The sequence below is a fragment of the Prosopis cineraria genome, unplaced genomic scaffold, assembly GCF_029017545.1.
Source record: "Prosopis cineraria cultivar Desert tree isolate PC_DT_omini unplaced genomic scaffold, ASM2901754v1 PC13, whole genome shotgun sequence".
Classification (NCBI taxonomy): domain Eukaryota; kingdom Viridiplantae; phylum Streptophyta; class Magnoliopsida; order Fabales; family Fabaceae; genus Prosopis; species Prosopis cineraria.
In genome coordinates this window covers 2837479-2860680 of record NW_026555344.1, presented here as the reverse complement: position 1 = coordinate 2860680, position 23202 = coordinate 2837479, and the positions used below count along the sequence as shown (strand labels likewise).

At 38.4% G+C, this 23202-nt stretch overlaps 3 protein-coding genes across 3 annotated transcripts; 2 read left to right on the top strand and 1 right to left on the bottom strand.

The window, feature by feature from the left end:
• The first annotated feature begins 318 nt into the window (after window positions 1–318).
• Window positions 319–14424, top strand: LOC129290813 (U-box domain-containing protein 44-like). The gene is made up of 5 exons (XM_054927821.1): window positions 319–634; window positions 1464–2856; window positions 3829–4132; window positions 11157–11644; window positions 12872–14424. Exons 2-5 carry the CDS (start codon window positions 1621–1623, stop codon window positions 13865–13867), a joined length of 3024 nt encoding a protein of 1007 aa, XP_054783796.1. The 5' UTR covers window positions 319–634; window positions 1464–1620; the 3' UTR covers window positions 13868–14424.
• Window positions 14425–15033: 609 nt separating this feature from the next.
• Window positions 15034–17151, top strand: LOC129290814 (pentatricopeptide repeat-containing protein At5g08510). Its single transcript, XM_054927822.1, has 2 exons — window positions 15034–16149; window positions 16483–17151. The coding sequence occupies exons 1-2, from the start codon at window positions 15220–15222 to the stop codon at window positions 17089–17091; spliced, it is 1539 nt and encodes a 512-aa protein (XP_054783797.1). The 5' UTR covers window positions 15034–15219; the 3' UTR covers window positions 17092–17151.
• Window positions 17152–17833: 682 nt separating this feature from the next.
• On the bottom strand, window positions 17834–23081 carry LOC129290811 (calcium-transporting ATPase, endoplasmic reticulum-type). Its single transcript, XM_054927820.1, has 8 exons — window positions 22726–23081; window positions 20473–21973; window positions 20269–20390; window positions 19838–20116; window positions 19374–19757; window positions 19116–19225; window positions 18712–18940; window positions 17834–18536 (listed from the first exon to the last, which is right to left on the bottom strand). Exons 1-8 carry the CDS (start codon window positions 22732–22734, stop codon window positions 17976–17978), a joined length of 3195 nt encoding a protein of 1064 aa, XP_054783795.1. The 5' UTR covers window positions 22735–23081; the 3' UTR covers window positions 17834–17975.
• Between the last annotated feature and the right edge of the window lie 121 nt (window positions 23082–23202).

Below are 23202 nucleotides of genomic sequence, written 5' to 3'. Positions count from 1 at the left end.
AAGTGTACAAAAAGGAAATGTATTTTAACTTTTAAAATATACAAATGACAGTGGGAGGGATTTTCAATCATCTGAAAAATAATTTATGAAAAAAATATTTTGCTATTAATGTAAAGTATCCAGCATTTCTCAAATAAATGTAGAGAGAAAAAAATGCACCTTGAGTCTGAAAAACAACGTCAATCAATCTCCTTGGAACTTACCTGATCGCTTTGCCGGTGGTAATTTGACTAATTTCACAAATCACGAACAAAACAGTGTCAAAGCACAAGGCCTGGTCAAAGCTCAAAGGCAGCTAGGCAAGCAAGGAAGGACTACGAAATAAAAATCTTTAAAGCGAGACCAGTAACACAACCATTAAGACTTGGACAAGGGAGAAAGAGTCTTCCTTTATGAGTACAGACGGAAGGAGAAACCATTAACACAACCATTAAGACTTGGACAAGGGAGAAAGAGTCCTCCGTTTTGCTGTTGGAATCTCTGTTAGATTTCCTCTTCAAATTTATGAATTTCCGAGGCCCTCTTTCTCTCCTCCACTTGCTGGGGTCATTTTCAGAGCTGCGATCTCTGTTTTCTCGGGAACTTTTGGTTTCTAAAATGAGATGTGATTTTCCATGGCTCTGGTCTTCCTCAGGTCTCTCTCTCTCTCTCTCTCTCTGTGTGTGTGTGTGTGTGTGTGTGTGAAGATGTGTTGACTTTCGGTCTTCATTTTTTCTGGTTATGAGTCTCAGAATATGTCAATGGGGTTGCTCGAGTAGTAGCTATGACCTCCGTAATCTAGAATTAAGCTTTGCCGATCTCATTTCCTCTTAAAAGCTTGAATTTTGGTGTAATATGTAGTGAAGTTTTTGCAATGATATTGTTACGTAAGTAAAGGGGAGGGATTCAGTGTTCGCTTTTTCTAAAATGACTTTGTCAGTATTGCTTGGGAGCTGGGAAAATACTGACGGTAACTGAATTGAGAGGGCCAAAGAAAAATAAGGGTCACTTAGTCAAGTCAACCGATTTGTTCGCCTTGGCTGAATTGAGTTCTTCAAACCCTCAAAAGAACCTGAACACTTCTTGGGTATCAGAAAATGTTGTAGAATAGACAAGAAACCTTGTTTTTTTTTTTTTACTGTAAGATTTGTTGATTAAACTGCTTCTTCAATTTCGTAAATTGAGGCTCTTGATTCATTTCTGCAAATGATCTTCATATTCCCTCTACTTCCTTCCGATGAAGCTGCAGTAGAACGCAGGTTCAGGACCCATTAGTTTTGCCGGAATACCATGCTAAATGAGAATTCTTTTAACGTTTCGTTTAGAATCCAGTATGATTTCTTTATTTACGATATCATCAGCTTTCAAACGGACACTTGAAGCCTGTTTTGTACGAGTTTATGATGTGAACGTCCTTTGTGTGCCATTTAGAAAAATCATCGGTAAATGATTCTGATAAACTCATGTTTTTTTAATGGAATCAGGTGCTTAGGCATTTGAAATTGAATCGAAATAGGTTTCAAAGCATTCCTCAATCAGGATTCGGGGGAGATTTCTGCAACCTTTCCGTCAACATTAGTCAGTGCCAGCGCTTCATTGGAAAATGAGAATTTTAGCTTCATAGCCTAACCGTGTCTCAAGATGATGGTAGTAGATGTATTGTCTTCTGCCACTTCTGGTCCTACTTCGGAAGTCATTTCTCAACTTGTAGATTCTATTCTTGAGCTTGTATACTATGCTAGTGATGTCCTTGTGAAGAAGGATAGTTTTAAGGAACTTGCAGCGTACTTGGAAAGAATTGTACCCATCCTAAAAGAATTGAGGAATAAAAAAGTCAGTGATATTGAGACATTTAACCACACCATTGACATTTTGAATCGTGAAATTAGAGAGGCAAATAAACTGACTCAAGAATGCAGCAAGAGGAACAAGGTATATCTCTTATTGAACTGCAGGTCTATTGTAAAGCGTTTAAAGAACAGTACAAGTGAGATCGGCCGTGCTCTTGCATTTATTCCGCTTGCTACCCAAGATCTTTCTTCTGGAATAATTGAAGAAATCGAAAATCTCTGTGACAACATGCAGAAAGCTGAGTTTAAGGCAGCCATAGCGGAAGAGGAGATTTTGGAGAAAATCGAATCAGGGATACATGAAAAGAATATTGACCGATCTTATGCCAATAACTTGTTGATTCTCATTGCACAAGCTGTTGGCATAACAAATGAGAAGTCAACCATGAAGAAGGAACTGGAAGAATTCAAGAGTGAAGTTGAAAATGCCCGTCTAAGAAAGGACCTGGCTGAAGCTATACAAATGGATCAGATCATCGCTTTGCTTGAAAGGGCTGATGCAGCCTCATCACCAAGGGAAAAAGAATTGAAATACTTTGCCAAACGCAAATCTCTAGGAAGTCAACCTTTAGATCCTCTTCAATCATTTTATTGCCCTATAACTCGAGATGTTATGGTGGACCCTGTTGAAACTTCTTCAGGGCAGACATTTGAGAGAAGTGCCATAGTAAAGTGGTTTGCAGAAGGAAATAATATGTGTCCTCTGACAATGACTCCTTTAGATACATCAGTTTTACGACCTAATAAAACCCTGAAACAATCAATAGAAGAATGGAAGGATCGAAATACCATGATTAAGATTGCTTCAATGAAAGAAAAAATTGAGTCAGGAGATGATGAAGAAGTACTGCATTGCCTGGGATCTCTGAAGGATTTGTGTGAAGAAAAAGATCAGCACAGAGAATGGATGATATTGGAGAATTACATACCAGTTCTTATCCAGGTTCTTGGTTCCAAGAACCGTGATGTAAGGAATGAAGCTCTTGTCATCCTTTGCATGTTGGCTAAGGATAGTGATGATGCCAAGGTACTTCTATAAATAATCTCTTCTGGTCAGTTTATTTTTCTTTTAATTCTTTCTTGTTCTATTTTAAAGTGGCATGCAACAGATAATTTATACATTCTGCAGGTGTATTAATGAATTTTAGCAACAGCTTCTGAGCTTGTTATAGTCAGATATAAATATATGTGCAATTTTTTTAGTAATTCAAGCATCAAGATAACTAATTTTTCATTCAGGCTAGAAATTCAAAGAACCTGGAAAAGAAATTCAAAATTGATGTGTTCCACTCTGTCTTACAACCATGGACAGATTCATCATTCAACAATGACCTATAAGTCAAGAAAAAGGATCTAAAATTTATGTTTGTGTGTTCTAGACAGTGCCTGTAGAGATTCAATATGTAACACAAATTACTTGCCACAATTTTCACAAACTCTTTCTCTCTACTGAAAGCACTCTTCTCATATTCTTTTATTTGCTCTGGGATGACTGAAAGAAGTGGCTCTAAGCCATGAATTATGCACACAAAATAGTCAGGGCCATTCCCGTCCATGTCAGTGGTTAACAACACTAGTTGCCATTGAGCTTATGCATTTAAAACATGGTCTATTAACTTTCATTTAGAAATTTTGGTCATTTTATACTCCTTTGACATTTCTGAAGCCATTTCCCACCCTTAATTGCTTCTCATGTAGCTTTATAATACCCATGAGCTTTATGGTTATGTCCACTTTCTAAATCCCTTATTTTGTTACTGTATAATGATTTTTGGAAAAACATAATTTTAGGTCCCTATACTTTGCTCGCATAAAACAATGAAAAACAAAAGTATATGAACTAAAAACACTGAAGAAAAGTACAGGGACCACTAACAAAACACGAGCAAAGTACAAGGACCTAAAGTTATGTTTTTCCATGATTTTTTCAAATTGGATGCAAAAAATTTTCTATATTCATGGATATTTAATTTCTCCACACCCTAATTTTTTTTTTCAGGAAAGACTTGAAAATGTTGATAATGCAATTGAATCGATTGTCCGTTTTCTTGGACGTCGTGTGGCAGAAAGGAAGTTGGCAGCAGCATTATTATTGGAGTTATCCAAGAATGATAGGTTACGAGAACACATTGGAAAAGTCCAAGGTTGCATACTACTATTAGTGACTATATCTAGCAGTGATGACAGCCAAGCTGCCAGGGATGCTGCAGAACTACTGGAGAAACTTTCATACTCTGATCAGAATGTCTTGCAGATGGCAAAGGCAAATTATTTCAGGCATCTGTTGCAGCGCCTTTCCTCAGGTTTATTCTTCAACCTGCATGGTTTTATTCCATTTATCAATATTAATGTTTCCTTTAAGTTCTCGTTCATCTTAAATTTCTGTTGAAGGATATGTGTGTCAGTATGTAGAATAGAGCTGCCTCAGATTAGAGGGAATATCTATAAGTTGATTAGCAAATCTTCCTAGATAGCGAGGAAAAAAACCATGATCTTCCTAAATTTGTGCAGCTAGTATCTAAACCCACCCTCTAGTATGATTTTGCTGTTGTCCAGAACATCATGTGAAATCATCTGCTTTGATAAGGCATTTGAGAGAATTTTAGGGGAATGACAGTTAGGCTGCAAAAGTTTAATTTAATAATAATAATAATGATTGTTTTAAAATTTTTGGCTGAAAAATGAGTTGCAAATACTCCCTCTATTTAAAAATATAAGACATTTTTTGAGGAGTTAGAGGTTAAAAAATGTAAGACATTTTGAGTCTTATAAAGTGTAATCATTACTTTTTTTTCCAAAAGTGTCCCTATTGAATAGATTACTTTGTATTTTTTTAGGGTGAAACACCCTATTAAATAGAGGTAAATATAGAAAGATAGGGTTAGTTTAAAGACAAGTAACTTCTTTATTGAGGGGTGAGATTTGGTTAAAAATACTTTACATTTTTGAATGGAGGGAGTATCAATTTGGATAATTACAAATTCAGGATTTTCAGTTGCAAATCACTAGAAGTGACCTATGAGACTTAATGCTTGATTTGCAATTGAAATTCTCATATGGGTAATTGTTTGAATTGATATTTGCAACACATCTTGCAGCAAATTTTTATGGGATCTAACTGATATTAAATTGATCTTTTGGGGCCTAAGTGTCAATCTCCCAATAATTTTTCTTATGTTTTGAATCCCATTTGTGCCATGACATGACATTTGCATCTATGTTTTGTGGCTTTTAGCTGCAACTGATATGTTATCCTGAAGCTTGGCTCTTTGGAAATTAAGGATGCAACGAAAGCATGACTTGATAGGTGCAAAAGGCTATTGTATATGTGGGCATATTATCATATTTAGTGGGCGGGCCATTTTGGTTTATTTTATTGATGAATGTAATAACATTTATTTACTAATGGTGGTTCAATCGAATGAAAGGGACTTGATTCCCTTTAAGCAAGGTTGAGCGTTCAAGCCTTGTGAATGAAATAAAATAATGTTGGGGGAACCATCCTTCATCGAATTTGTTGGGCCTCCCAACATATGGGGCTGTGTCTATTCAAGGAAGGCTAAAGGAAAGACCTAAGAACAGAGTGAGCAAGGGCAGAATGGGAAAGGCACAGTAAATAACGATACCTGACATTGTCAGGTAGTGGAAGGGTGTAAAAGTGGGGCGGGGAAAGACAGAAAGGTAGGCAGTAGTATCAACTTAGTGGAGAGGACTTGGTCTCTCAAAAACTAGGAGGAGTGAGAGTTCTTTTGTGTTCTTCTTTCTTGTTTGATGCTTGAGGTAGGAAATAGTGGGTGAGAAGCTTATTATTGATCGTATTCTCTACATTTTCTCTTCATAATAGAGGATACCCATTGAATTTTTTCTTTATATATCTGCTATTAACCTCTTTTTCAGCTATGTTGGAGTTGGTCCTATCATTTGGTATCAGAACATGCTATTTTGGGGCATGGTTGGTACTAGAATAGAGGGAAGAGTTGAGCATTTGGAATGGGTTGCTGAAAAGATGTAAAGGAAGCAGGGGGAGACCACAGAAAAACTTACCAGTGTTGAAGCCTCAACGACGCTCATTCTTCGGCAGTTGGAGGAGCTTAAGGTGTATGAAGCCGCCAACCCACTGCCTCCACCTCTACTACCGCCTTTGGCTGAGGATGAGCTAAGAAATGAGATTAGAGATATGGAAATACTAGGGAATGCGAGGAGATAGGGTAGAATAAAGGTTTCAAGCATCGTCGCCTTAAGTTTCTTCTATTCGACGAAGAGGAACCCTTAGGGTGGATTTTCAGGGTGGAATGATATTTTATTGTGACTGGAGTTAGTGAAAATGAGAAGTTAGATGCCGTTGTGGTGAGTTCGGAGGAAAAAGCCCTGGCGTGGTTCCAATGGCTAGAAAAGCGCACTCCTGTGCATTCATGGTAGGAGTTCAAAAGAGGAACTGAGAGGTTTCATTGTGAGCAACGGAGCATGAGCATCTCTTAGCACTCAAGCAAGATGGAATAATGGTTGAATTTAGGGAGAAATTTGAATTGCTCTCAGCTCTATTAGCCATAGTACCTAATGAGATGTTTATGGGAGCCTTTTTGAACGGTTTAGACGAGGAAATTAGGGCTGACGTGTGCTTGATGCATCCAAGGAGTCTGAAGGAACTCATGGATTATGCAGGATAGGTGGAGGACAAAAATAAGATTAAGGAGAAGGTATTTAAGGAGAAGAGGAGTAGGTCTGAGAAGTCGACACTGGGCAATTGCTGGAATGATATAAAACCACTAACTCCCAAATTTAGTGCTGTCGAGACCTTTAAAAGCCCAGGGTCATCTATTGGAATGAAGTCGCAAAGGGGGAAAGTCTGCTGAAGAGTTAAAGACGTCGTTGCCAACAGTTATGAGCCCTAGCGCCTCAATGAATACTACCAATGGAAGCATGGCTCCTTGAAGAAGGCTATCAGAGGTAGAAATCAATAGGAGGCATGAATTGGGCCTATGTGAGGAGAAGTTTGGCCCAAACCATAAATGCAAAAATAAACAATTGGGGCTGATTGTGTTGGATGAGGAATATGAGGGCCTAAATGGAGAAGCAATAATGTGTGAGGAGCCCAATGAAGAAGGGGAACTTGCATATCTAGAACTATCGATGACTATAGCTGTGGGTTTGATAGGCAAAAGGACACTGAAGCTAAAAGGAAGAACCCATGGGTGAGACGTCTTGGTGCTTATCGATTGCAGTGCCACGCACAATTTTACAGCCGCTGCGCTGGTTGACAAGCTTTGTATACCTACTCAAGTCTTTGGGACGCTGTTATTGTTAGGGATGGTAGGAAAGTTGTCTCGAACTATAAGTTCCTTATGGTGGAATTAGACATACAAAGCATGCATATCAAATAGCCTTTCTATCCATTTAATCTCAAAAATGTCGACTTAATGTTGGGGGTCGAGTGGTTGGCATCACTGGGAGAAACATGCATGAATTGGAGGCAACTCTACATGAGGGTGATAGTGGATTTGCCGTAGGGGAGATCCGTCCTTAACACAATCCCAAGTATCACTCAGGGCAACAAAGAAGACGATTGGGGAGACAAGGGTAGGGTACCTAATCAAGTTAGCATCTCTGCAGCAACAAGATGAAATGTCCCAAACAATTGTACAGGGTGAGGAGGTTGAGATATTAAAAGAATTCCTTGAGGTTTGCAATCCCATCAAAGGACTTGTATTGAGGTGCACCCAAGACCATTCTATCACTATAAAAGAGGGGGTGTAATCTGCAAAGACATGCCTATACAAATATGGTCATGCTCAGAAGGCTGAAATTGAAAAACTAGCGAGAGAAATGTTGATAGCAGGAGTGATTCAACCCAGTACGAGTCCTTTCTCTAGCCTGGTGTTATTGGTGAAGAAAAAAGATGGGAGCTAAAGGTTTTGTGTCGATTACTGAGCCCTAAACAATATTACAGTGCTTGACACATATCCAATTCTGGCTATAGACGAGTTGCTGGATGAGTTGGGAGGAGCCAACATCTTCACCAAGTTGGACCTTAAGTTATCATCAAATCCACATCAAGGAGGGAGATGAGCACAAGATGGCCTTCCGTACCCACAATGGTTAATATGAATTCAAGATTATGCCATTTGGTTTAATAAATGCTCCTTCTACTTTTCAATCTCTTATGAATGATATTTTTAGAGACTATTTGTGGAAGTTTATACTTGTATTCTTTGATGATATACTTGTATTCTTTGATGATATACTTGTGTATAGCAAAGATAAAAAATCTCATCAGGAACACTTAAGGAAGACCTTGGAGCTGCTCAAACAACATCAATTAGTGGTAAACCCAAAAAAATGTGCGTTCATATAATCTCAGATTGATCCTTGGGTCACATCATTTCTGCTGAAGAAGTGAAAGCTGATCCTTCAAAAATCACAGCAATGTTGCAGTGGCTAGAGCCAAGGAACTTGAGGGGGTTGAGGGGTTTCTTGGTCTCAAGGGGTATTATCGGAAGTTTGTGAAGGGATACAGCCGAATAGCAGTGCCACTAACTCATTTACTTAAAAAAGATTCCTTCAAGTGGGATGACAAAGTGCAAAAGTCATTTGAAGAACTCAAGACTGCCATGACCACTTTACTTGTTTTGGCAATGTCAGATTTTAGCCAACCGTTTGAAGCGGTAACGGATGCATCTGGAAAGGGAGTGGGGGCTGTTTTGATGCAAAAGGGATGCCCAATAGCATATTTCAGTCAAAAATTATCAGAAAAATGTTGCTCAAAATTCTGTTTATGAGTGGGAATTAATGGTGATCGTTTTGGCGGTCAAGAAATGGCAACATTACCTGTCCAGCGAGCTATTTATTATTAAAATGGACCAGAGAGCACTTAAGTATCTTCTTGAGCAACGAATAATAGCTCCTGATCAGAAATAGTGGGTGACCAAACTTATGGGATACAAATTCCAGATCCAGTACAAACCTGGCAAAGAAAATAATGCGGCAGATGCATTGTTGAGATGTGATGTAGACATAGAATTGAGAGCTGTATCTATGTGGCAATATGAAGGAATTGCTGAGTTAGTTGCTGAAATTTCAGAGGATGTATGCTTGCGTGAAATTATGCAGCAACTTATCGAAGGGAAGGAAGTACCGAAAGGATACACAATGAAGCAGGGAGTAATTTACTTTGAAGGAAGGCTAGTGTTGCCTAAAAATTCCCAGAAAATTCAAGAGTTGATTAAGGAATTTCATGATTCACCAATGGGAAGGCATTCAAAGCATTTGAGAATCTACAAGCGTCTTGCTGCAGTGGTATTTTGGGAACTTATGAGGAAAGACATTCTGGAATATGTGGCAAAATGTGGAGTTTGCCAACGCAACAAGTATGAAGCTTTAAGTCTAGTTGGGCTTCTTCAACCGTTGCCAATTCCTCAAGCATCATGGGAAGATATTAGCGTGGATTTTATTGGGGGGTTGCCTAAAAGTGCCTGGTCCGATACAATTTTGATGGTGGTAGATCGCTTAACAGAGTATGGGCTTTTTCTTCCTCTTTTGCACCCCTATTGCGCAACTGGTCAGAAAGGTCATTAAACTACATGGGTTCCCTAACTCTATTGTATTTGATAGAGATCGTGTCTTTATAAGTCTGTTTTGGAAAGAATTATGCAGCCTGGTTGGAACTACTCTAAAATTTAGCTCTTCTTATCACCCCAAGACTGACGGAGAAACCGAGGTGGTTATTAGAACCCTAGAGACTTATCTGAGGTGCCTTGCTTAGGTCTAAAATGTTACCTTGGGCAGAGTATTGGTATAATAGTATCTATCATAGTGCTATTGAGACGACTCCTCTCAAAGCTTTATATGGGAGGGGCCCCCTTGCACTACTGAAATAGAAAGACCAGCCCTCACGTGTTCAAGCTGTGGATGATGCAATTCAGGAAAGAAATCGGATTCTGGAAGAACTCAAGAAACAACTTGAAAAGGCTCAAGTAAAGATGAAGAATCAAGCAGACAAGCATCGAAAAGAAGTTCAATTTGAGGATGGGGATCTTGTTTACCTCAAGTTGAAGCTGTATAGGTACCAATCCTTAGCCAAGAGGCCCAATGAGAAGCTGCCACCCAGGTTTTATGGCCCTTATAAGATCTTGGAGAGGGTTGGAAAGATAGCATATAGGCTGGAGTTGCCTGCAATAGCTCAGATACTTAATGTATTCCATGTTTCTCAACTGAAAAGAGCTCTCAAAACCTCAGTTACTGCACATCTCACAAAAGAATTGGAATTACAAGTTCAGCCAGAGGAGATCAAAGAATTGAGGAAGGACAATAGTGGGAAGCTTCAACTCCTAGTCAAATGGAAGGACCTGCCAGATCATGAAAATACTTGGGAAGATGCTGAAACTATTAAGACACAATTTCCCCAATTTCACCTTGAGGGCAAGTTGTTGCTTGCAGAAGGGGGGAATGTTGGGCCTCCCAACATATGGGGCCGTGTCTATTCAAGGAAGGCCAAAGGAAAGACCCAAGAACAGAGTGAGCAAGGGTAGAATGGAAAAGGCACAGTAAATAATGATACTTGACACTGTTAGGTTGTGGAAGGGTGTAAAGTGGCGTGCGGAAAGACAAAAAGGTAGGCAGTAGTATCAACTTAGTGGAGAGGATCCGGTCTCTCGAAAACCAGGAGGAGTGAGAGTTCTTTCATATTCTTTGTTGTTTGATGCTTGAGGTAGGAAATAATGGTGAGAAGCTGATTAGTGATTGTATTCTCTACATTTTCTCTTTGTAATAGAGGATACGCATTGAATTTTTTCTTTATATATTTGCTATTAACGTCTTTTTCGACTATATTGGAGTTGGTCTTATCAGAATTCGGCAATGCTTAAATTTGATGCATTATTGTTGCAAATAAAATGATTTTTAAAAAATATTATTTATTTGGAAGTAATGACTGATTTCTTATCAATTTTATCATCTCATAATTTAAAGCTAAATAAATGGTATTCATGCCTCTAATACAAAATATTGAAATTTTTTGACAGAATTTTGAATAGAAATATACTGAATCTGAACTACTTTTTTAGAACTAGTGAAACTCTGTAAAACATGTCTTTAGGTTGAATTTATCAATCAAGAAATTTCATGTTTTAAGATTATGAAATGTTGATTTTTTAGCAAATAGATAGTGTATGTGACGAAGTGGCTAAATCTGAGTTACAAGCCATATCTTAAAGAATCGGTCCAGTCAGAACGTCTACTTCTAATTGTATAATGTGTGAAGCACCTTAATCTTGCCAACCAAAACAACAGCTGATAACAATCCCTTTACTATTTATTTCTTTCTTTATGCAGGACCAGATGATGTAAAATTGCTTATGGCAACAACTCTAGCAGAAATGGAGTTAACCGATCACAATAAAGAGTCTTTATTTTCAGGTGGTGTGCTGGATCCTCTGCTTCACTTGGTCTCGCACGGTGATCCTCATGTGAAAACCATGGCTGTTAGAGCTCTTCGGAACCTATCCAGTTTAAAGAAAAATGGACTGGAAATGATTCGACAGGGAGCCGTGCGCCCATTATTTGGGCTTCTTTTCCATCGAAGCTTACCACCATCAAGTTTGTGGGAACATGTAGCTGCCATAATCATGCAACTTGCTGAATCAACCATTGCTCAAGATAGCCAGGCGCCAGTTTTGTTATTTGAATCTGATGACGATGTTTTTAACCTCTTCGCCTTAATTAGATTCTCAGGGCCTGAGGTGAAGCGAAAGATTATCCAGACCTTTTATGCCTTGTGTCAATCCACATCAGCTCCATACATCAAGACCAAGCTGATAGAGGTATGCGTCTTACTGAAGCTAAATATACTAACTCCTGCGGCTAAAAATGTTTTTCTAGTCTTTTAAATAGGTAAAGTGGTCAATAGAGTCAAAGGATGGCGTGTAACATTAATAGGCATCATCATCGAACTTGTATGAGGACCATGTTACTGATATAAAGCTAAAGATGAAAATGACAGCAAACATCTTGCATTTGGCTAAGCATAAATATTCATTTAATAACTTTGGACCAAGTTTTCAGTCAATAGCCAACTTTTTCCTGATTGGGCTTCACGGATATCAGGTGTATTGATGTGACTTTCTACCACATGAAAACAACCCTTGTTAAATTCTAGCCATATATGTTATATGCTCTAACAATAGAACATCCACAAGGTGATGGCATTTAAGGGTTGTGATTCGATGTTTGTAAGCACTATATCAAGTTTAGCATGCTAAAAACTGTGCTATTTGACTCAGAAGTGAGAAAAAAACACAGTTGTGATTCATGATTCCTTCATCTCTTCAATCTGTATTCTTTGATATTCCTTGACTCATTGGTGTTAATTGTTAGTGTAAAATCACAAACCTGAACCTGCCCTATGACCTTTGTGATATAAACTACAGATGAACTATGAATCATCAGGGCAAAATTAGTTAAAGCAAATACCATTTAAACTGTTTTTGTCTCCCTTTTTAGTTTCTATATTTCCATCATGGTTCTCATGAGCTTTTGCTGAGTAAATCCTCTATAGACTTGAGCATACAAAAGATCAGGTTATCACAGGTCTCTCTGTGTTGAAGTAGTCTCTGATGAAAGTTTCTTGAGTTATCAGCTGCAACTTTGCATTACTCACTTCCTGAGAAGTTCGTGGCATTCAACAATGAGATTTACTATTTATATGATGCATGCACATTTCTGGATGCCCGGATGATTAAAAACAATATAAGAGTTACTATTTGTTTCTTCATAGCAATGCTGATGCCATTGATATCATACTATTGTTTGATTCTGTGAGTTTGAAAATGCAATATTCTTATTCTTACCCATCAAACAGCTCATAGTTATGCCCTATACCAACAAGTGATGTATTAACTGTTGAGGATTGAAGTCTATAAAGCTGCCTCTAAGAAAAATTTCACTCACTTTAGTCTCCAAATTTAATTAACGTATTTAATATGTTATGATCAGTTTTTTGCTGTATCGCAATATATTGTAGTTAAATTAATTTCCATATTTATCTGCAGTGCTCTGCTGTTCAAGAACTGGTTCCATTTTGTGAGAATGAAAACCTTGATCTACGAGCAAGTGCTGTGAAGTTGTTGTCATGCTTGATTGCAAGCTGCGATGAGGCAAGCATTCTGGAGAATGTAAACCAGAGGAGTTGTGAGAATTTAGTGCGGATCCTTAGATCTTCTTCAGATGAAGAAGAACTTGCTTCTGTTATGGCCATAATATGCCTTCTTCCAGAAATTCCTCAGATCTCTCAATGGCTTCTAGATGACGGTGTACTGCCCATCATTTATAAGTATATCCAAGAAGGGAAAGATAGGGATCTCCAAAAGAATAACTTAGTAGAGAATTCTGTGGGTGCCCTATGTCGTTTCACAGTTCCAGCAAACTTGGAGTGGCAAAAAAGTGCAGCGGAAACTGGGATTATACCTATTTTAATACAGTTGCTCGAATGTGGAACCAGATTGGCGAAACAGCGTGCGGCGTTGTCTCTTAGCCAATTTTCAAAGAGTTCTGTTAGGCTGAGCAAGCCAGTTTCCAAGCACAAGGGACTCTGGTGCTTCTCAGCTCCTGCAGGAATGAGCTGCTTGGTTCATGGAGGAATCTGTTCTGTCAAGTCATCATTTTGCCTTGTAGAAGCTGATGCTGTGGGACCTCTGACAAGGACTCTGTGGGATTCTGATCCCAGAGTTTGTGAGGCTTCTTTGGATGCACTCCTGACTTTGATTGAAGGTGAGAGACTGCAGAGTGGTAGTAAAGTGCTTGAAACAGCAAATGCCATACCAGCAATTATAAAGTTTCTCGGTTCCTCATCTGCTGAATTGCAGGAAAAATCTCTCAATGCTTTGGAGAGGATTTTTCGGTTAATTGAGTACAAACAGAAGTATGGAGCCTCAGCTCAAATGCCTCTAGTTGACTTAACTCAGCGTGGTAATAGTAGTATGAGATCAATGGCGGCTAGAATATTGGCACATTTAAATGTGCTTCATGACCAGTCTTCTTATTTCTGAAGAGAAGTGCTGGTTCAAATTCATGTACGGAAGAGCTAACAAGGATCATAAAAAATCTCCCATAAAATCAATGGCTGTGAAACTAAATGCTTGAGCAGGAAGTGGCCATATGTTAAACAGGGAACATTGCCGGTTCTGCAGCTTGGTTTCACCTGAAAAGAGAATCCAACTTTCTGATGTTCTTGAATCTGGTGACCAGGTTTCCAAGGTCAGAAACTTTGTATACGGGATGAGGCTATAGCTTACAAAGAATCCATAGATCTTGTACCGAACATGGCTGACCATCAGTTTGGGTAGTTTGAGGTGTGGAAAAGAACCATTGGGCATGTAGGGAATTATTTGGTTGCATTGCCTTATTTGTTGGCTGTAAGAAGGGAAAAATCCTTATTTCTGGTATAGTTGTATTTTTTATATATTTTAAGACACGCTGTGATTCTTCTCGTATAGCAAGAGCAACAAGATGTGACAATCAGCACAAGATTCATCTTCCCTTGTGATGCCCACCATGACTTATCAATGTTAGCTATCTGTGAATATGAGGAAGAATTGTTTCAGAATCTCATCACTCTTTTCGGCATGTTTGATTGTATATAACAAAATGGATTTCCTTTCGACGATCAAAAGCAGACAATAGTATGGTTCGTTCTTTCGTGGAAACTTTCATGCGTCACAAAGTCTGTGGCAAACTACTTCAACTAGCTTTCTTGCGAAGTCAAAATTTAAGAAAATCCCACCAACTTCTTTTGCATGTTTGAGGGAAAAAAAGCCATGTCCTATTCCTAGTAAATTTCTGCATGTGATAGGATTTTTTTAATTAATAAATTTTATGGATTTTGAAAATTTTAAATTAGCTGGAATAAACAATATGCGATATTGCGATACACGTCAAATATAAATTAAGTGTAATAATTTACTTTATTCCTTGAAGGGAAAAGGGACATTATTTATATTAAAAAAAGGGACATTATAACAGACATGTATGTAAGAGTTATAATAGTTAGAGTCAAGAGTCCAAGGGCGAGGAGATATATAATAAAGATAAAACAGTGTGAAGTTATATATTTACTTTCTATTATTATGATCATAATTAAAAACAAGTTATACATATTGGCATGATAAAAATCAAAATTTTGCGATGGAGAACTTTCCCGAAAAACATTTGCATCAAGATGTTCGTCTTTCATATCTAGTCAACGGGAAAATCTTAAAGCAATTGCTTTTAACAAATAAAAATAGCTAATGCATCCCAATTTGCATTTCCAACACGAAAATCAGTGAAGCCTTTTAGTGGAAACTCCGTGAACAGAAAATGTACAAAGTTTCAAACTTTCGGCCAAATCCAAAAGGCTCTTATGAACCAACTGAAAGAAATCCATGCCTATACTCTCAGAAATGGCATAGACCATACCAAAATTCTCATCGGGAAGCTACTTGAGATCCCAAATCTCCAATATGCACATTTGCTCTTTATCCATACACCCACGAAGCGAACTGCGTTTATCTACAACAAGCTCATCCAAGCCTTCTCTCTCCATGGACAACAACGTCAAAGCTTATCGCTTTACTCTCAAATGCTTCTTCAAGGATGCCCACCAAATGAATACACTTTCAACTTCCTCTTTTCAGCATGCACTTCTTTGTCTTCTTCTTCCCTTGGACAAGCCCTCCATACCCATTTCATCAAATCGGGTTTTGAACTCGACCTGTTTGCCTCCACGGCTTTGCTTGATATGTATGCTAAGATGGGTATGTTGGAGTTTGCACGCAAGGTGTTTGATGAAATGCATGTGCAAGAGATACCCACTTGGAATGCTATGATTGCAGGCTATGCAAGGTTTGGGAATATGGTGGGGGCAGAGGAATTGTTTTTGTTGATGCCTCCTAGGAATGTGGTTTCATGGACGGCCATGATTTCTGGCTATTCTCAGAACAAACAATATGAGAAGGCCTTGGAGTTGTTTATGAAAATGGAAAACGAGAAGGTTTTAAAGCCCAATGAAGTAACCTTAGCAAGCATTTTACCAGCTTGTGCAAATCTTGGGGCGCTAGAGATTGGGCGGAGGATTGAAGCCTATGCTAGAAAAAATGGATTCTTTAAGAATGTATATGTGAGCAATGCTATATTGGAGATGTATGCCAGGTGTGGTGAGATCGATATTGCTTGGCGTTTGTTTGACGAGATTGGAAGTCACAGAAATTTATGCTCTTGGAATTCAATGATCATGGGTTTGGCTGTTCATGGACAATGTGCTATGGCTCTTGTGCTTTATGATCAAATGCTAGTAAGCAGTTATTTCATTAAGCTCTTATTTACCTTCATGGCTAGCATTGTTATGATTTTTAGCATAATTTTGAAGCTTGTGGTTCTAGTTTCTAATTGATGAAAATTTCTTTGGTAGATCAAACCAATTATTAAGAAATATGAAATATATAGGGTATGCTTCGAAGAAAGATGTATTCAATTGTTTTGTGACTCACATTCAAATAGGTCAGCTGATTACGTGGTGAGCATTGTATGCTGCGCCCTTTTCCTATCTGTTCTTAGTAGGGCCTAAATCACAACTCTCCTATCTGATGGAAGCGTTGACGTGTTTCTGTTTTACTGACAACGACAGAGAGAAGGAACCACGCCTGATGATGTGACATTTGTGGGACTCCTCATGGCATGCATCCACGGAGGTTTGGTTGAAAGAGGCAGGCAAATCTTTAATGCAATGACAAATGATTTCCACATTATACCCAAACTACAACACTATGGTTGCATGGTTGATCTCCTAGGCCGTGCTGGGAAATTGAGGGAAGCTCATGAAACCATACTAAGTATGCCGATGAAACCAGACTCAGTAGTATGGGGTGCTCTTTTGGGAGCTTGCAGCTTCCATGGAAATGTTGAGGTGGCTGAGATAGCAGCTGAATCACTTTTTGCCCTTGAACCTTGCAACCCAGGCAACTATGTCATTCTCTCCAACATTTATGCATCAGCTGGTCAATGGAATGGAGTTGCAAAGCTCAGGAAAGTGATGAAGGGTGGCCAAATAACAAAGGCAGCTGGGTATAGTTTGATTGAAGAGGGAGGCCAACTTCATAAGTTCATCGTGGAAGATAGATCACATTCAAAAAGTGAGGAAATATTTGCTTTACTAGATGGAGTTTATAGAATTATAAAGCTTCAAAGAAGCACATTTGATTTTCATTCTATACTTGATTTGAACAACTACTCATAGTATGTCATCATGGTGGATTCCCCAAAACATAATTGCAGAAACGAACTGCGTGTGTGTCGATTCCTATTTGATCTATAAAATGATTTACAAGATCAGTTTGAAGAAAATGGAAGACTTTCCGTTGAGAAAAAAAGTTGGCTGGTTTATAAATGATAGACCAATCAATCATAAAGGTTCACATTATTATGTCATATACATTCTTAAATGCAATCCTCTTGATTATCTTTAGCTCTTAGACACTCCAGCCCCATAGATGTTGAGGGTCACTTATATTCATATTCTTATATAATTTTCTTTTAAACACTGCTATAGACTACTGATCTTTTGTAAATCAAATTTAAGAATTTCTTCTTTTCTTATTGTGCTTAGAGGCTTTCATTTCATGCATGTTCATATAGATCTTGAAAGGTGACTAAAGACTACTTCATAATCTCAAATAAGAGGAATTAATATTTTTTAAACTACCTTCTTTTAGATCAGATTTAAAAAAATTAACTTTTGATTCAAAAAAGAAAAAATAACTATGTCGTTTTGCATGTTAAGAGTGGAGTTCAACTTACTCGACATATATCAAACAAACTGGTCAACTCTACTATTATAACCCAAGAGCAAGTAACAAAATATTCACAACTTAGTGTGACTCGTTATAAATTTTATTAACACATAGATAAATTTTTATTGACTCAACTAGCATTTCTTTATCGTAAAGCAATTGAAAAATATGTTAAAATTAGTCCTATAATGATTGTAAGAAGTGACCTATTTCCAGCCACCTACAAATGAACTATACTTTTTCTCCCAAAGAACAAATTTATCAAAGAATTTGGTTTGATACACCCATTAATCTCTTGTGCTGCTTTTTTCAATGACCATCAAAGACTTCTTCATGCTGTTTTCTCCTTTCTTGCTGTCCTCCTCCTCCTCACCACTAATTTCAGAACCTCATCAACAAAAATTACAGGTAAAGAAACTAGGATGACCAAAAACCATTCTTTTAGACTTAGTGGAACAACACCAAACACATCTGCAAGGATTGGAATATAGATGATCAGGCAATGGAGTCCTAGTGATATTGTTGTGGCTATCAAAAGCCAAGGGTTCCTCCATGGTGGCATTTCATACAAGCTGTTCTCTTCAGATAAAGCATTGAAAGAGTTAAACATCTCAATCGCCACCAAGACTGAGAGAGATAGAGTCATAGCCTTCACTTTACCAACTGAAAAGTAATCACATGGATTTGAGAACGTGATCAGGCGACCACCACTTACTTCAAATGGAGAAGCAGTAAAATTTGACCATGAATGACACTCTCCCCAGTTGCGAAGCTGAGACAGTTCTATGATTGTGTGCCCATCACTGGCCAGATTGATGCCGAGAAAAGATGCCTGTGTGTACCACAACACAAAAATGCCCACTGTTGCAATTCCTACATAGGAACCAATTACCTGCCAGGAACATTGTCATGAACGTGTCATTTAAACAAGGTTTGATCACAGATTAAAGGACTGATAACATGAAGGTTTTATATATCATGAAAACCAAAAAGATATGCTATAACCAACAAATTGAAACTATGCATAATCTTAGATGAAAAATGAGACAAACTTGAGCATTGTTTACCAGATAACGAAAAAGAACCCATGAACTGATGAGAGGTTCATCAGTTTTACGAGGTGGCTTTCGCATTATATCAACATCAGCTGGGTTAAAACCCAAAGCTGTTGCAGGAGGACCATCAGTAACCAAATTCACCCACAGAAGTTGCACAGGTATCATACATTCTGGGATCCCCAGTGCAGCAGTCAAGAATATAGATATCACTTCTCCAACATTGGATGATATCATGTATCTGATGATCACAAAAATGTGAAGAATTTGTCTTGATTAGTCAGGAGACAGAAATTCCTAGGTAGGACAAGCTAATCATCAATAATATTTAACCATGTCAAAGACAAATTCCACTGAAAAGTGTGCATTACATGTTAATATATTTAATCATGATTAGTTTTTGGAAAGAGACATACCTAATGAAGGCTTTCATGTTATCATAAATAGAGCGACCCTCAGAAACAGCTGAAACAATGGTACTAAAGTTGTCATCTGCAAGCACCATATCTGAAGCTTCTTTTGCAACCTGCAAACAATAGTAAAGATAATCAAAGCAGAACCAGGGTATGAGCACTTAACTTTTTAGGTGCTTTAACTCGAAAACAGTACCATTAATTTCTAGCTCTAAAACAAGTGATGTGTCTAACAAGCAGACAAATAAATTTCAACTTCACCTCAGTTCCAGTTATGCCCATGGCAATCCCTATGTCAGCAAGTTTAAGAGCAGGAGCATCATTCACACCATCTCCAGTCATTGCAACAATCTCTCCCATCTCCTTCAGTAACCTCACGATCTCTTGTTTGTGTCTAGGCTCAGCTCGAGAGAAAACCTTGGCTCCAGGTCTTGACAACATTTTAACTTGTTTTGAAGAAGAAAGAGAGTTGAACTCCTTGCCTGTCATACTTCTCTCGGTAAGATCCTCTTCTCCGGAGAACAGATTAATTTCCCGACAAATAGCCTCTGCTGTGGACTTGTTATCTCCAGTTATTACCATAACTCTAATACCAGCTTCTCTGCAATCCTCAATTGCCCTGTGAACTTCTCCACGAGGAGGATCCTGATAAATGTAGTAATATATTAAACATCCTCCAAAGAAGATGTATAACAAACTGCAAAAAAACTAAGGCATGAACTTACTCTTAGACCAACAACACCAACAAATACTAGATCACTTTCGATGGATGAGTAGCAAGTAGGATCAAGCAATTTCTTGTGAGCAGGATGATTTTCAGTATAGTAGTCTGAAAATTCACCCAAGTCATCCTTATATGCCAAACCCAAGCAACGCAATCCTTTTGAACTCATCTCTAGGAGTCTTGAAAACAGTAGTTCTCTACATTGCTCATCAATTGGAACCAGGGATCCATCAGCTAGTTGCACATGTGAACTACGTTCAAGTAAACTCTCAACAGCTCCCTATAATACAAGTAAAACCACTTGAAATCTTAAATAAAAGCAATAGATAAAATCAGGCATCAAAATATGTTACAGTTGTGGAATGGGGTTGTCAAAATAACGGCCAGTTTACATCTAGAACGTATCTTGATGTAGGAGTTGGGTCAAGTCACCTTAACCAGAAGCCGATTTCGTCCAGTTGGTTCACGAACAATAACACTCATTGACTTCCTAATTCGATCAAACTCTAATGTGGCAACTCTTTTGGATCTTCTTGTCCACCAATCACAACTTCCTACACAAGCAAACCAAAATTGCACATTGTTATTCCAAGTCACCTTGACAGTCCATCTAATCTATAAAGTCCACTTGCTCACCTAACTTAACAGTGTTGCTATTATTCAAGTAGCTTGCAGCAACTTCTGTGTCCCAAATTCTGTTCCTTGCCTTGTTATCTGGAACTCCCATCTTTTCAACCAAAACCTTGAGAGCTGCTTCAGTGGGCAAACCTGTAGCCCGGAAAAGGCGACCATCAAAATGAATCCCAGCATCATTACAAATGGCACATATTTCTGCCATGGCCTGCAAGTTCGCATCCATGTTATAGCAAGTCCAATCCACAATTCCTCCATCCCTAGGATCATAAGTTGAGCCTTCAACACAGATGACTCGAGAAGCAGTAGTTTTTCCTCCCAAAGTAAAGAACTCTCTTACAGACATCTGATTTGTTGTCAGAGTACCAGTTTTATCTGAACAAATAACAGTCGTGCATCCCAGAGTTTCTACACTTGGAAGCTTTCGCACAATTGCATTCTTTTGTGCCATTTTTCTTGTACCCAGGGCTAAACAAGTGGTGATGACAGTGGGAAGGCCTTCAGGGATTGCAGCTACAGCCAGGGCAACAGCAATTTTGAAGTAATAGGTGCACTTCTCAAAAGAAAATTTGATGTTTGAAGGCCATCCACCCACAAGCTCCCAGGAAAGGAAATTTTTGTAGTTTATAACCCAGACAACAAGGCAAACCAGTCCAATTGCAGTGGTAAGCTGCCCACCAAACTCATCCAGCTTCTTCTTTAAGGGGGTGTCACTGTCCTCCAAAGAAGCATCATGAATTTGCTTCTGTATCTTTCCAATTTCAGTGTTCATCCCAGTGGTGACAACAATACAGAGACAGCTCCCATTGACAACAGTGGTGCCTGCAAAAACCATATTTTCCTTGGCCTGCAACTCACAATCATCCATGAAAATAGGATTTGTGCCCTTCAAAACAGGCATTGCTTCTCCAGTTAGAGAGCTTTGTTCAACTCGCAATGTTGAGGTTTTCAGAGCAGCAACTCTCATGTCCGCAGGCACTTTATCTCCTACATGCAATTCCACAATATCACCAGGAACAAGCTCTCGTGCAGGCAAATCAGGCACAAAATACCCATCTCTTAACACTTTTCCAGATTCACACTGCAATTCTTTGAGAGCTTCAAGTGCTTTCTCAGCGTTGTTCTCTTGCCAAACTCCAACAATGGCATTAAGTACTAAAATCAAAATTATCACGAGTGGCTCCACATAAGCTTCAAACCCAGACTCCCCTGATTCGCTTCCATGCAAATAAGCCAGAATGAATGATATAAAAGCTGCAACCAGAAGAATCTTCACAAGAATGTCATCAAATTGCTCTAGTACTAGTTGCCACAAGGGCGTCCCATTCTCTTTTGCTAACTCGTTCCAACCATATCTCTCGCGCCGCTTCTCAACCTCGAAGGTATTCAAACCCTTTTCGAGTTTAACGCTGTATTCTCTCAAGCACTGTTCAACAGACCATGACCATGCAGGGAATGGTTTATCTTCGATTGAAGCTTTCATCTGGAAATGTATTAAAGTTCGCTACAAAAAAGAAAATAAAATGCTGTAAGCAGATCAGACACAGATAAACAATCTGTATGAACCTGGGGAAAATTTGCAAAATCTATGATTTTAAGGTGTGCATCAGTAACCATCACATAAATTCAAAAATGAAAACCGTTTTCTGTTGGTTTTTTTTTTTCAAAAAAAAACTTTCTTAGGATGAATTAAATTAAACCGAATTAATTAATTGCGAGAGAAAAATCAGTGGCAATAATGGGTGGCCATCCAGACTATGAGACCATCTACGAATCTGAGATGGTTCCATTATTTTACTCTGGTCCCAATAAAGCTCTTTGTGATCCATCACGGATGAAAGTAACCATAATATTTGAAGTTTTCTTGTGAGAAAGGGTGGAAAACAATGTTTTTTCTTTTTAATATGAAAAAATAAAACAATGTTGTAATAGATGAAAACGATAACAAAAAATTCCATGAAGCGTGTATTGCCCATGATGTATAAAAGGGAATTTTTCAGAAGAAAAGGAAGGAAACTAAAAATCTATGAATTTAAGTCCTGCATAGAATCAGTATTTTTTTTTTTTTTTTTGGAAGAAGAAGAAGAGGGAAGCAGTTTCAAAACCAGAGCAGAGGGAAAACAAACAAAACCCAGAAAGCTTTTCTACAAACCACAGAGAAACAGACTCAAGGGAAACGAACTTCCCAGTAAAACAGACTTGAACCTCAGCCAAGCCAAAAACGTTACAGTAAGCACCTCACAAAAGAACACATACCTGGACCATCCACGAAAGCTGAGAGCGTTATAAAACAACAGACTGTGGGTGGTTTAATTTGCTAGAAAAGAAGGTAACTTGTAGCATTAGAAGAAGCAGAGGCGTCAAAGTCTACAGCTTGGAAACGAAGCAAAGACCAATAAGTCCTGGGATTCCATAAGAAAACCTTTTGTCCAAGAAACATAGAATTTTCCTGTAGTTTAAAGGCCTACTCTTATCTTTGAATGCAAACCCTTTGGAATTTCTATCTACTTTTTTTTTTAAGCTTCAAGCTATTGCAAACGCAGAATTTTGGAATCTTTTTCTTCAAAATTCCTCATGCGCTGTGAGAGCGACCAAGGGTCAGTCCGTTACTTAATTTTGAGAAAGTGGGATTTTGAATTTACGGAATAGCCCTGAAATCAGGAACAACCTCAGGCTTGAGTACGACGGTACGAGCCTTTGACTTTTTCCCGCATCTTTTGGTAATTCACCTGC

What these genes read in the sequence shown, in the direction of transcription:
- LOC129290813 (XM_054927821.1), top strand. Translation starts at nt 1,621, where the DNA reads ATGATGGTAGTAGATGTATTGTCTTCTGCCACTTCTGGTCCTACTTCG. An exon ending in GTTGCAGCGCCTTTCCTCAG is followed by an intron (nt 4,133 to 11,156) that starts GTTTATTCTTCA and finishes TTCTTTATGCAG; the next exon opens with GACCAGATGATGTAAAATTG. An exon ending in TCAAGACCAAGCTGATAGAG is followed by an intron (nt 11,645 to 12,871) that starts GTATGCGTCTTA and finishes ATTTATCTGCAG; the next exon opens with TGCTCTGCTGTTCAAGAACT.
- LOC129290814 (XM_054927822.1), top strand. Translation starts at nt 15,220, where the DNA reads ATGAACCAACTGAAAGAAATCCATGCCTATACTCTCAGAAATGGCATA. An exon ending in TGCTTTATGATCAAATGCTA is followed by an intron (nt 16,150 to 16,482) that starts GTAAGCAGTTAT and finishes TGACAACGACAG; the next exon opens with AGAGAAGGAACCACGCCTGA.
- LOC129290811 (XM_054927820.1), bottom strand. An exon ending in TTGGTGTTGTTGGTCTAAGA is followed by an intron (nt 19,758 to 19,837) that starts GTAAGTTCATGC and finishes TACATTTATCAG; the next exon opens with GATCCTCCTCGTGGAGAAGT. An exon ending in GGGTTCTTTTTCGTTATCTG is followed by an intron (nt 18,537 to 18,711) that starts GTAAACAATGCT and finishes TGTTCCTGGCAG; the next exon opens with GTAATTGGTTCCTATGTAGG.